This window comes from Petaurus breviceps, unplaced genomic scaffold (genome assembly GCF_028583685.1).
Source record: "Petaurus breviceps papuanus isolate PSGF00001 unplaced genomic scaffold, PetGlider_PUasm1.0 103, whole genome shotgun sequence".
In the NCBI taxonomy this organism is placed as follows: Eukaryota; Metazoa; Chordata; class Mammalia; order Diprotodontia; family Petauridae; genus Petaurus; species Petaurus breviceps.
Genome location: NW_027185588.1, coordinates 5957081 through 5970527, shown reverse-complemented (window position 1 = coordinate 5970527; position 13447 = coordinate 5957081). Strand labels below are relative to the sequence as shown.

Sequence of the window (13447 nt, the reverse complement as noted above, 5' to 3'; positions counted from 1 at the left end):
CCATCCCTCTCACTGAGCCCCCATCCCCCACAACATGTCCACCTCCCCCATCCCTTCCCTGAGTTCTCTGGGGGGAGAGAGAAAAATGAAAAAGCCAGAGGCAGACAGAGCTGATTCAGATATCACCGATGGGGCTTCAAATGCTCAGTCCCGTTCTCTTCCCCCGGGGAAGCTCTGTCGGCTGGATGTAAGAAAAAGAGAGAGCTTGATGCCAGGGCATAGAGAGCAGACCTCTTATACCTGCTCCTTCAGGGGAAAGTCTGGCTTCCTGCCAGGGTCTGTCTCTTTTTTTCTTAGGATCATGATATGGATAGAGAACTGGAAGGACCTTCCATCAAGTCTAATTCCCCCATTTTAAGGAGGGGGAAACTGAAGCCCAGAGAAATCAAATGACTGACCCAAGGTCACACAGCCCACAAGCATCTGAGACAGACTTTACTCCAAGATACTGGAAGGATTGGAAGGGCATAGAATGTCAGAGCTGGCAGGGGACATAGACCACAGAATGTCTCAAGTGGCCCAGGCTGTAGAATGAGACAGAAGGAGAGAGATGTCCCAATCCTCTCATTCAACTATTCATCTCAAAGATGTGGAAAACTGAGGCTCGGAGGGGGAAAGGATTTACTCAAGATCACAGAGAAAGGTTTTGAACCCAGCCCTGCTAGCTCTGAATCCAGGGCTCTCTTCTCTGTGTCTGCTCCCCACTCCTTAATTCAAAGAAATCCTGTCTTGTTGCTTTGTGCACCCTTTTCTGTGTCCCCTCCAATGGGACAGAGGCAACCAGGTGTCTTGGTGGATAGAGAGCTTGACTTGGAATCAGGAAGTTGTTGTTATTTTCACAGTTGAGGAAACTGAGGCAAACAGGGGTTAAGTGACTTTCCTAGGGGTCACACAGATAGTAAGTGTCTGAGGCCAGATTGGAACACAGGAGTCAGTTCAAATCTGGCCTCAGATATTTACTGTGTGACCTTGGGCAGGTTACTTAACCTCTGTTTGCTTTAGTTTCCTCCACTGTGAAATGGGGATAATAGCAGCACCTACTTCCCAGGACTGTTGGGAAGATCAAAGGGTATGATAACTGTAAAGTACTTAGCACAGCTAGCTCTTATTAGTTAATGATTGTTATGATTTAACATCTGTTTGCCTCAGTTTCCTGCACTGTAAAATGGGGATGATGACCGCACCTACCTCCCAGGGTTGTTGTGAGGGTAAAATGCGATATCTGTAAAGAGCTGAGTGAAACTTAAAGCATATGGACAATCCCTATGATTATCAGAGTTCCAGACCTGCCCCAGCACCCATGGACACACACACTCGACCAGAGATAGACGCACTCATCCAAGCAGATCCATTTCAGTCAGGTTATTTTTAACCAGGCTCACTGTTCTAATTGCATCTTACGGAGGGCAGGGCAGTGGGCGAGCAGGCAGGCTGCCGATGATTAAACCTGCACACAGGCACCCGTGCCAAGCTGGGGCTCACATTCAGATACGCACGTGTTTAAGGAAAGAGGGGGACAGAGCTCTGTATGGAAACACGTAGGAACGTTTAGGGGCAATAGATCAACAAGCATTTATTTAGCACCTACCGGCTGCTGGGGACTGTGCTGGGCACTAGAGATACAAATAGGAAAGAAAATCAGTCTTACAGGAAGATACAATGTATCCATGGTGGTGGTGGTGGGGGGAGATATTTACAAAAAAGAACACACAATACTGGGGCAGGAGGACTGGGAGGCATGGGGGGCTCAGAAAAGGTTCCTTGTTTCAGCCTCTGAGCTGAGCCTGGAAGGGAGACAGGGGTCCCAAGGGGCAGAGGTAAGGAGATAGAGCCTGTGCAAAGTCATGGAGACAGGAAATGGAGAGCTGTGTTCAGAGACCAACAAATCGGCTGCCTGGAGCACAGAGGCTGCTCGGGAGAGTCATGTGTGAACAGACGATGGACCTTGTTTGTGAAGGGATTTAAATGTCAGAGGAGTTTGTATTTTAAACTAAAGGCTACAATGGGGAGTCGCTGGCTCTTCTTTAGCAGAGGAATGGCATGGTCAGACCTATGGATTAGAGAGGGGAAGGGAAAGGAAACAAACACCTATCAAAGAACCTACTAAGTGCCAAAATATTATCTTATTTAATCCTCATAACAACCCTGGGAGGCAGGGTTTTTTACAGATGAGGAAACTGAGGCAAATTGTGGTTTAAATGATTTGCCTAGGATCACACAGACAGGAAGCGTCTGAGGCCACATTTGAACTTAGAGCTTTCTGATTCTAGGCTCAGTGCCAAGGTCTCCCACTGCATCCTGGGCCACCTCCAATCGTCCTGATCTGTATCTGACCACTGGATTCAGATGGCTCCAGGGGAGAGAATGGGGTTGGTGACTTTGCGCAGCATTCCCTCAATTAAATCCAATTCACTTGCAAGTCAAGACATCACCCTCCTGATGTCGTTAGTCCTCTGACAACAAAGAACAAAAAACAACCAGGCCCAGTGCTCTCTGGGCTGAGATTGGATGCAAGGAGATGCCTTTCTACATGACTGTTTGTTACAACACTCCAGGTGGAAGTGAGAAGGGCTGCCCCAAAAGTGGCTGTGGCAGAGTTGAGATAAGGGGACAGGGGGAGAGCTGCTGAGGAGATGAATGGATATGGAGGGCTAAGGTGTGAGCCTGGGTGACTGGAAGAAGGGTGGTGTCCTAATCAGAAACAGGGAATTTAGGAGGGTTCGGGGAAGAGATGATGGATTCAGTTTTAGACTAATGTTCAATTTGAGACATGTATGCGACATCCAGGAAGAGATACAAAGCAGGCAGCTGGAGATGAGGGACCAGGAAGTGCCCAGGTGTGTGCAGATCACTGAGGAATGAACAAAAAAGCTGTTATTAAGCACTTACTGTTTACATACAAATAGGAGCTAGCTTTTGCTCTCAGGTAACCCACATTCTAATTGGGGAAGAGAATATGTCTAGTAGGAGAGTTCAGGTACAGGGAGATTCAGCTCTGGGAATCCTTAGGATGCACTGGGTTGTCTGCCCCTCAGAAGCCCCCCACCACTTAGTGGGTCAGAGTGGAGGAAAGATGCTGGCTTCCCTCTGAGGGGGTAGAGATGGGAGGCAATGTCTGGGAAGCAGGGAAAAAGGGAAAGAGGACATTGGAAGGAAAGTCTGGGGTGAGATGGCCACCAGGGGAGGAAAGTGGTTGGTGCCCTGAAGGTTGCATAGGGCAGGGTCTAAGCAGCATACACTGAGGGAGGAATGGGGAAGTGGAAACCCCAGTGGGAACCTGTTCCAGCATGTCATGGATACACTTCCAAAAACCTGCACAGATAGATAGAGAGAGAAACACACACACATGCTTATACATATATACACATGTGTATGTATATGTAGTGTGTGTGTGTGTGTGTGTGTGTGTGTGTGTGTAGACCTAAATATGTGGACCTAAGGCCCCTCCTGGCTCAGATCATCCCTCCCAGTTCTGTGTCCTAAGGGCCCTCCCAGCTCTGACTTTCTGTGTTCTAAGGGCTTTCCCTGGCTTATATCCTACTATATGTTCTGAGGCCCTTCCAGGCTTCAAGTGCCCTCTCAGTTCTGGCACTCTGTGTTTGAAAGTTTCTTTCAGGTCTGGAATTCTGTCTTCTGTACTGTTGGAAAGATTCTGTACTCTAGAAAGGGCTTGACAATCTATCTTCTATGTCTTAAGGGGTCTTCTATACCCCTAATAGTCCTTTCTCCCAGCCCTGACATTCTAAATTCTATGTTTCATGATCTATTCTATAACTCAGTAATTCTATGTCTGGGATCTTGGTCACAATTTGGGGCAAAGTCTGTTCCTGGGGATAGGCCTACCTCCTAACTATGGCTAGGACTGATATAGGGTCAGGTTGAAGAAGCAGATGGTAGGGGGGCAAAGGCCAGTTTGGAGGCCAGGTCTGGGGGTAGTGAGAAAAGATTGCCTTCTGCTGATCCAGACCTCTGTTCCCACCCAGAGCTGAGTACCCACCCCACCCCCCAGGGCTGCTGTCATGGCAGCTGGTTTACTGGTGATGGTTTACTGGGAGATGATTCGAAATTGTTGTAGGAGTGATCTAGAGAACGGGATCTAATCAGGGCGGGGAGAAGAGCTCAGCTTGGCCTCGTGGGGCTAATGCATCCCCATGGCAACAGCAGCCTTCGGGCTCTGCTGGGAGAGGGGATGGGATATGAAGGGGGAGCAGGACTCCATGCCCAGGAAATAGAGGCTAGGAAGCAAAGAAACCCTCCCTGTACCACCTGGGCCTTAGCAGCCATGGAGGCCTTTTTTCTGCTTCCCCAGAGGGTGGGCAAGACTGAACTCAATTTGGGGCATCAGGATAGAGCCCAGCTGGTCTGTGACCATTCCAGTTTTAACACAGGGGCCCAGGATTCCATCCCACCAGATACCAGATATCCTGAGTAATAGACTTAGATTTGGGAGAGGGGATTGTTGGTCTTCTGGGTTCGTCTTTCTCCAGGCCCAGGTCTCCTAGCTGCACCCCAGGGACTGGAATCAGAGAGCAGCCTTTAGGCATACATCCCACCCCCACTCCACCCCCATCCCAGACACACAGACTACTACCCAGGGCAGGACTGCACAGAATCCCATGTGTCTGAGTCTCTGACTCCACCGTCTCTGAGTATAGATTCTAAGGATTAAATGGGTCCTTGAAGATGCTATAGTCCAACTCCGTCATTTTACAGATGGTGAGACTGAGGTCCACTAGTGCAGAAAAACATGCTCAAAGTCACAAGAGGAATCCGTGGCAGAGTGGAGGTTCAAACCTCAGACTCCTAAACTGAGAGCCCTGGGCTCTTCCTAGCCTGCTTTTCTCTAGTTCTGCCTTCCTCTTAGAATCCCTAACCTCAGCTGGAAGTGTCTTCATTGAGAAAGACAGCATGGGTCAGTGGAAAGAACACTCCAGAAAAACTAAGTTTGAATCCTGGCTTCACCACTTACTGGCTGTGAGATTGTGGCCATCTCATTTCATTTCTCTGGGCTTTAGTTTGCCTAACTATAAAATAAGGGGGGAGGGGTTGGTCCTTTCCAGCCCTAAAAGCTCTGCTCCTTCTCAGTGTAGCAGTGCTGTCTACAACCTCCACTGGTCATTCTTCTCACCTCCCCCTAGGCTTGAACTCTTCTAGTGATAAGGAGTTTCACTACATGGGGGCTCAGGGAGGACCAGCAACTTGGGTATGGGGGCTTGGCAAGCCCCTGTCAGGGTTTCTCATCCACCTTTGGTGCCCACCTTCACCCAACTCTCACCTGTGGCTCCAAGAAGCTGCAGCATGGGCAGTGGCCACAATCCACTAAAACCATCTCAGCAGATGGGCTAAACCAGGGTAAGGGTAACTGACAGTCCTCAAACCCATAGCTGAGTTAGGAGAGCATCCACCCCAAGCAGGGGAAGACATCCCCCTGTGGGATGGGCGGATGAGAACAATTTGTTCCAATGGCCAAGAAGCGGCTGAAGCAGGTACTGGGGAGCCTTAGAGCTTAGGCAGATGGGGCAGATACCAAGGTCATCCACTGCATCCTGAGCCATAGCCAGACTTGACTCTTGTCCTGCCACTGGACTTCGATGATTGGAACGAAGACAGAGGTTAAGGACTTCATGCAACTCTGCCTCACCTAAACCTAATTGACGTGCAAGTCAAGATATCACTGGTGATGTCATTGATCCTCTTCCAAAAACGAAGGACAAACAACCAGAGCAGCACTGATCTAATGCTTAGGAAGTTCTTCCTTGTGCTGATAGGGAATTTGCTTTCCTGTGATTCAAACAGAAAGTCTGAGAGTCTCTAACCTGGGAAGGGAAGAAAGGAAGGCAGTGTGTAGGAGCCAGGTAGAAGGGTATAGACCTCATCAGAGCTTCAGGGAGGAAGTCACATAAGTTCCTCTGAACACATTTCCTTGGTTGTGAACCCAAGCTGGGAAACAGTGGAGTAACAAGGAACAGAAAACCAGGAATGTGCAACTCCTGTTCCTTAAGGCTGTCCCACTTCTAAGTACCTCCTGTGCCCTGGGGGGGTGAGGAAAAGCACTTGGAAAGAGGGAGACCTGGCCTACCAGCTTCTACTTAACTTGGACTTTTTATGTTCTGCCTTTCTGTGTTCTAAGTTGTAGATTTGACAACTTGTGTTCTAAGGGCCTCTCAGCTCTGACATTCCCTATTCTAAGATCCTTTTAAGCTTTGACATTGTATATTCAAAAGTCCCCCCAGTACTGACCTTCCTAGTTTTGAGGTCTCCCAAGCTCCAACACTGTGATCTGATGTGTGTCTCCCCCTCAGCTTTGACTTTCTCTGTTCTAAGGGCCCTCCCAGCTCTGAAACTCTGTGTTCTAAGGGCTCTCCCAGTTCTGACACTCTGTGTTCTAAGGGCCCTCCAAGCTCTGACATGTCATGTTCTTAGACCTCTTTGAGCACTGGGAATCTAGGATCCTCTCACGTTTGAGGTATGTCAGATGCCAGGTTTCTCTCTGTCCAGACTCTCCCAAGAATCTGTCCCTTATAATTTACCCAGTTTCCCCTCCCACAGGAGGTTAAGCTATATGAGAATCCCAATGAATCCTTTTTCCCTCTCACAACCATGCAGGGGGGGCTTTCTGTGTGCACTGAGGCCGAAGGTAGGGAGCTCAATAAAAAGCAGCCTGAGAAAAACACACACACACACACACACAGATATCACACCAACTCTTCCATGGACACACATGTGTCTTTACAGAACTCTTTTCTCCCCACAGTGGGAGACACCCCTCCCTCCTTCTCTCCCTCTCAAATCCATAATGAATACTCTCATGGAAAGAAACCTTTCTCCCCTCTTTGAGACTGAGGTTCCCTGGACGTTCTACAAGGCAAAGGAGTGAATCCACAGGTTCAAACCCTGAGGATCTCAAAATGGCGGATGGAAAAGCTGGTTGGAAGCTATTTTCGATTCTTGGACCATCATACCTATGGGCCTCATCTTCTGCCCTACTCTCCCACCCCTCCTAAGATCTCCAATCTCTGGTCTTGTTTGGGAGTATATTAATAGTGGCAGAGTTGACATACACCTGGTCAAACACACAGTCACACCAGGAAATGAAATCATGGCTGGTCAGAGGAAGAGGCGAGAAGTTGCCCTGTTGCCTAGCAACACATCCTGGCACCTGATAGGGAGATTTCGGTTCATGGCTCCTGAACATTATCTGTCCTGGGAAAGGAGGAAGACGGGGTTGTTGATTTTCCCTCCCTGATGAAAAAAGCCAGAATTTAGGACCTGGGAGAATTCCACACCTAGCATTGAAAGAAGACATCCCCTAGCTCCTGTCTTCAGGGAGTCCCTCATCTAAGGAGTAGTCTTACCCTCAGGGAACTTTCCATCTCCCGGACAGAAACACAGCTTCTGAACTCGTGCAGTTCCCTGAGAATACCACCTCTTCCCTCAGGGAGCCCCTGGTCTGAGGTGGGGAAACTTGGAAACTGCCCTCAGTGAATCTCTAGTCTTCATAGGGTATCTCCCCTAGGGTTGAGGTCTGGGAAGGTGGTGGGTGAGGAAGATATCAGGAAGAGGATCACCTGAAACCCTCAGGAATAAAGAACAGGAGACAGCAGGGGTGGATGGAAAGAAGGCCAAGACTGGTGGCCAGAAGGCTTGGGTTCTAAACCCCTATTCTACTACTAACTGTGAGGCATTTGGGCCCTTTCTGGATCTGTTTTCCCCATCCACGAAGAGAAGGGATTGAACTCCATGGCTACTGTGATGTTTGAACCTCTATGGTCAGTGTCTGACACCACCACCCTCAGGGGGCTTTCTCATCTGTCCCTCAATGGAGGAAGTTGCCTTCGATGACTTCTGAGATACTCCAGCCACTGTTATTCTCTCTATCTGGGATCAGGGAGGGAGTCAAGTGCTTTGAAGTTGAAAGCTGGGATGGCCAGTGAGTAGAAGCCAAATCTCATTACCAGCCTTTCCAGAACACAGTGGGACCTTGGCCTCTGCTCCACCCTACCACTGGTACAAACTTCTCCAGCAAATGACCCATCTTTTCTCTAACTCCAGCTCCTGAGGATGGGTAGGGGCTTAGAGAAGAGGGAGCCAAAGTTGGGAGAAGGGGAAGGGGGTGGGACGGGGATTGGGGGGTTGGGGAATCCCAGCACTTTAAGAGCTAGACTTCTCATGTTTGCTCCCAGAATGTTTTGGGGCTGGCTGCAGATTCTTCTCCCTGTGATCCAGTTAAGGCTGGGGGCCAGGAGCCTTTCAGGGGCAGCTTGCCCTCTGAGCTGTGTCCTTGGGATCTGCGAAGCACTCCCTCCTCACCTCAGCTCATTGAAATCGTGCTTTCCATGAAATGCCTCCTTCTACATGAAGCCTTTCCTGGCCCCCAACCCCACTCCAAGGCTGCTAGCATAGCAGCCTTTCTCCCCAAACTTGCGTGTACTCACTCGTTTTGTATGCATGTATCACTCTATCACATTTCACTGCTCCTGTTAGACCATAAGCTGGTTGGGAGCAGGGGCTGTTTCTGTTTTTTTCTTTGTATCAGCAGAGAGGTAGCTGTGCCGGTCCCCCCTTATGTCTTAATCATTCCCCATCTACCTCAGCAGAGAAACTGCAGTACATCCCAGTGGGTAGAGGCACGACCTAACAGCTTAGAAAATTTGGCTGGATAAAGAGAAGCCTGACCAGCCTTCAGGTAGCACTCACTGTGGAACAGGAAAGATCCTCCAACCTGACTCTATGAGATTAAGTCTTCCATGAGAGCCTCGGAGTAACAGGAGTCTATGGCCCTTTCTATGAGCCAGTGGTCAGAGGCCTCATTTTCCTTGGATAACAAATGAAAGGGTTGGTCTGTTAAGGGCCCTTCCAGCTCTGACAGTCTAAGTACTAAGGGCCCTTTCTGCTTCATTCTCAGAGTCTGAGAAAATGAACAGTGTGAGAAAATGGGGTGGGGAATAAGGGGGGTGGATCCTAGGTGGAATACATCCCTCTCTGTCTTATGGCTCAGGGAAACAGTTATAGCAACCCAGTTGTTTTGGAAATACCTTTATTGCACTAAAAACGCATTTATAAACACACATACACACACTCATAGGTGGGTGGATAGAATTCACCTTAAAAGTTATCAGAAAAGTTGAAACATCAAAACAGAACTGCAAGAGAGAAAGAGGGTTGAGATGTTTTCTACCCAGTTGGCAGATGCCAGCAGAAGACAGGTTCCTTAGGGGCAGGGGGGGTGGAAGCTACCTAGAGACTCAGGGTGCCCACTGGGATGAGGAGGTGTTGATCTCCAAGCACCAACAGGGTCAGGCAAGGCACCCTTGTAGTGCCCCATTTTTACCAGCTGCCCTGTCTGGGGAGTGGAGTTCAGGAATGGATCACCTGGAGACCCTAAGCTCAGCCCCCTTTAGCAGCTTTTTTACCCTGGCTTCAGCCCTCCCCATATCTCATGTGGGCTTCTTTCTACCACCAGAAGGACTGGGATGGGTTACTAATCCCAGCCACACAGCAGGTGGCAGAAATTATAAGTCCTGGACCTAGAGTCGGGTCTTGTTCTCTGCTGCCAGAATTACCATGGGTATGTTGGGCAAATCACTTTGCCCCTCTTGGCCTCAGTTTCCCCATCACTAAAATGACAGGGATGGAGTCAATGGTCAGATCTCTTCTGGCTCTGGCTGCCCCGAGTTCCTCCTCAATCAGGAAATAGAGGCAGAGGCCAATTGTGGAAGAGAGGGATTGGCCAGTCTTGCCCACTAAGCAAGGAACAACTGTTTACTAGTCCCCATCTCCTGCCCTTGGAGTTTGGGTGACAGGGACGCCTTGTGCTCAAGCCCCAGTGGAGAGTTCTGGGGATTGTTGGCTAGCCATCCAAAGGGGTGCCAAGAGAATGAGGAGCTGGGAAGGAGTGCCAGGTCCCCATCCTAGAACAGGACTTAAATTATGCTGGCAACCATCCCACTCTGCCTCCAGTCCTTGGCTGAGCTGGGAATTCCCTCTGCCTGCCCCCAGGGACCAGCCAAGACTTCTTAAAGGCCACAGAACTACAAAAAAAAAAACACGAAAAATCACTGTACCGGCTCGGACTGTATCCAAAACATATTTACACACGAAGAATAAAGCATGGGTAGATGTCAATCACTCTCCAAGTATAAATAGCTGTGCACAGCAAGGCCTACGGCTGCCATCTGCCGTGTGTAAGAGGATGGGGAGCCAAGCAAGGGCCCTGGAGGCCAGGCACAGTGGGGGGCCCTATGGCACTCTCTCAGGCAGAAGCCAGGAATCATGCAGGGAGACAAGGGACAGAGGACACAGATACCATGGAGTAGGAAATAATAGAAAGGGAGGAGGCTGGCCAGGAGTGCCTGGGACTGAATGGTTCCCTGGCTGAGGAGCAGAAGGTTTAAATACTGACAAAGCACCCCTCTGGCCAAAAGAGGGGAGGGAGGGCATACTGTGAGGAGAGGGGTATTGGAGTGGAAACAGGTACACATGCTGGTTGTCTCCATCCCCCAGGGGATGAGGCAGAAACGATCCTTCCCTCTTTTCTTTCCAGGGCTTTTTCCAGGCTAAGCTCAGCACTAGAGTGTTCTGGAGTGAGAGCTGCCCTGTCTAGAACCCACTGTTCTAGCCCTGATCCTGACACTCTCTCCTTGTGTGACCTCAGGGAACTCATTCTCTTTGAGTGGACCTTTCATCATCTGTAGAACCAAGAGGGTTGGACTAGATGGTCCCACTAGGCTCTAAGTCTTCCCTTTGCTCTAGAATCTGAGCTTTGCTTCTGATCATTCCCAGAGGGTCATCTCTTTAATCATTATCACCTAGAGCAGGGAGCAGAGCCATGAAGGGCCTCTGGAGACAGAAGGCTTCCCACCCGGTATCCACCTGATCTGGGGTAATCAGATGGGTGCCCCAGGGAAAGCAGAGCTGGGGTCAACCAGGGTAGAGAGCAACAGAGCTGGGCCCTCAACAGACAGCCCTTGAAAGAATCTCATCCCCTTCCCTTTGGGGTTGACTCTTCCTACACAGCCCCAAGGACCTTCCATTAGCCCCCTGGAAGTTCCCCAGATGCCTTCCTCCCTGACTTGGTTACCCAAATCCCAGTAACTCTTCAGCAAGCCAGTTTAGAACTATGCAGAAAGGGAATGTGGGAGGAAGGTACAGTTTTAGGATTATAGAGGAGGGCAGAAAAAGAAAGAGGCTACCTCCTCTTTTCCTCCCTAGGAATAACCCAGTCTGTTTCTTGCCTGCTTTCCTCCTCCCCACCTATCAACAAGTCTCCTTCCCTAGCTAGAAGGAGGTGAGAGCCCTGGACCAGAAGATGCAGGTCATGGGATTTAGACCTGGAGCAGATCTTGGAAATTATCTAGTCCAACATTTTCATTTTACGGAAGAGTAAACTGAGACCAGAGAGAAGAGGCTTGCTCAAAGTCACCTAGTGAGCAAGAGGCAAAGCTGGGACTTGGGGCCAGACCATCCTGACTCCAAATCCAGGGCTCTCACCACTGCCCAGCATTGTTGTCTCAGTCCCTTCCCCCTCCCCACCCCCACATAAATGAGTGAAAAATCACACTCTGGTTGCTTATAGTGACCTGGGACTGAAGCACTGCCAGGTGTCTGGGTATGAGCCGGGCTGTGTGAGGGCCATTTTTGTCCCTCACCCCCAATCCCTCCTGGGACCCCCTGCATCCCTCACCCTGGGCATGCCAGCTCTCAGTGCTGTGGGTTTGGAGCTTCCCCACATTCCCTGGGTGGCAGATAGGGCAGCAGGGGCAGAGACGGGGAAGGAATCGAGAGGAGCACCTGGGGCAGGAGTGGGTCCTCTGCGATGGGGGGCTGGGCTGGGGAGGGCCTTCACAAGAAAGGCAGCAGGGCCGTGAGGGGCACCTCCTTCTCGCCCAGCAGGGTATCCCTCTTCAGGCTGCCTCCCTTGTTCACTACTTTGAGCTTGAGAGCCAGCTTGCGGGCACTGGAGGGGCACAGACCATCGAAGAAGAAGTCCTCGTTGAAGATGGGGTGCCAAGTATTTTTGATGATGGTACTTCGCTGCTTCTGTAGCTTCCCGGGCGTCAGGCAGAGGCCCACGCAGCAATTGATGCTGCGAGTGTCGAAGAGACGGTCGTAGAGGCCCTCGGCGGCCAGCAGCCGCACCCGGAGGCGGGCTCGGGCCGGGTCATACTCAGCTGCCAGGCGAAGGCTCCCACGTTTCCCCAGGCGCACCGTGTGCTCGCCCCGGGGGGTGGAGGCAGCCTCACTGCCTGCCTCTGGACCTGTTGGGGTGGGGCGGCGGGCACGGCGCCGGGCGCTGGGGCTGACGTCAGCCGAGCTTTCATCCATGGACAAGGAGCTGTGGCGCCCCACAGAGTGCCTCAGCTGGCTCACCTTGGCCTGCCCATCCTGAGCGAAAACCTTGAGCAGAGACACTGAGCGAGAAAGCAGGGGCGAGCCGAAGGGGGAAGACTCAGCCGACGAGCCCGTGTCGCTCTCGCCCCCGCTGAAGTATCGGTAGGGGCTCATGAGGGCCTCGGCCCGGGAGGTGCCCTCACCATTGGCCTTGGCCCCAGCTCTCCGAAGGGCGCCCGGGGATCCAGCCTGGGCCAGGCCAGTATGCTCACTGTGGAAGAGTGACTCTTTGCGACGGGTGTGCGGGCTCTCCATCAGAGTGGCAAACCCGTAGGATGTCTGGGCCTTGGGGACGTAGGGCAAGGACATGGCGGTCTGCGCCTGGGGGTCGGCATTGGTGGCTACAGACTCCTCCTCTTCCTCTGGCCGCCAGTCTTCAGCACTCTCAATCTGGATCACGTGTCGGCTGGCTGCCTTCAACAAATTCTTACTCTCAGCTGCGAGCTTGGCGGGCAAACGGGGGCTTCGTTGGGCCTTTCGGGGCCCGCTGCTGCCAGACGCCAAGTTTTGTTCGGAGGTTGACGATCCTAAGTGTGGGGAGCTGGAGCCTGAGCCCGGACCCGTGGCTGCCCCCTCCACCTCGCCCGGCCCCGAGGTAAGCTTCGGGGGAATGAAGAAGTCGGGGATCTTATCTGGGGTGAGCACATTGCTATAGAGGGGCCCCTTAGACGACCGGTCCCCATCTGCCCCCCGAGAGGCACCGTTCTCCCCGGCCCCTCTCAGCCGATCCAAAAGCCACATGTTGGTTTTCTTCATGGGGATGCCACTGAGGCTGATAGAGGCAGGTGGCAGCACCAGAAATTGCTGTAAGACCAGACAAATAGAGGCCAGAGAAGTCAGGATGGGAGCAGGCGTAACACAGGAGACACTGACCACCAATACCTAGTGTGGTAACATAGTGGAGTGTGCTGAACCCAGGCAGATCCGGGTTCAAATCCTGCTTCTAACACTTCCTACCTTCGCAACTCTGGGTAAGTCACTTAATGGCTCTAAACCTCAGCATCCTCATCTGTAAAATAGGGAAGATAAACTAGATGGTCCAGAAGGTCCATCCCCT

General features: G+C 51.3%; 1 protein-coding gene across 1 annotated transcript; it reads right to left on the bottom strand.

Annotated features, from left to right (window-relative positions):
* Window positions 1-9058: 9058 nt before the first annotated feature.
* On the bottom strand, window positions 9059-13184 carry C2CD4C (C2 calcium dependent domain containing 4C). The gene has a single exon (XM_069063788.1). It carries the CDS (start codon window positions 13144-13146, stop codon window positions 11842-11844), a length of 1305 nt encoding a protein of 434 aa, XP_068919889.1. The 5' UTR covers window positions 13147-13184; the 3' UTR covers window positions 9059-11841.
* Window positions 13185-13447: the final 263 nt, after the last annotated feature.

Excerpts from the sequence above, each read along its gene's own strand:
- C2CD4C (XM_069063788.1), bottom strand. The coding sequence starts at position 13,146 with ATGAAGAAAACCAACATGTGGCTTTTGGATCGGCTGAGAGGGGCCGGG.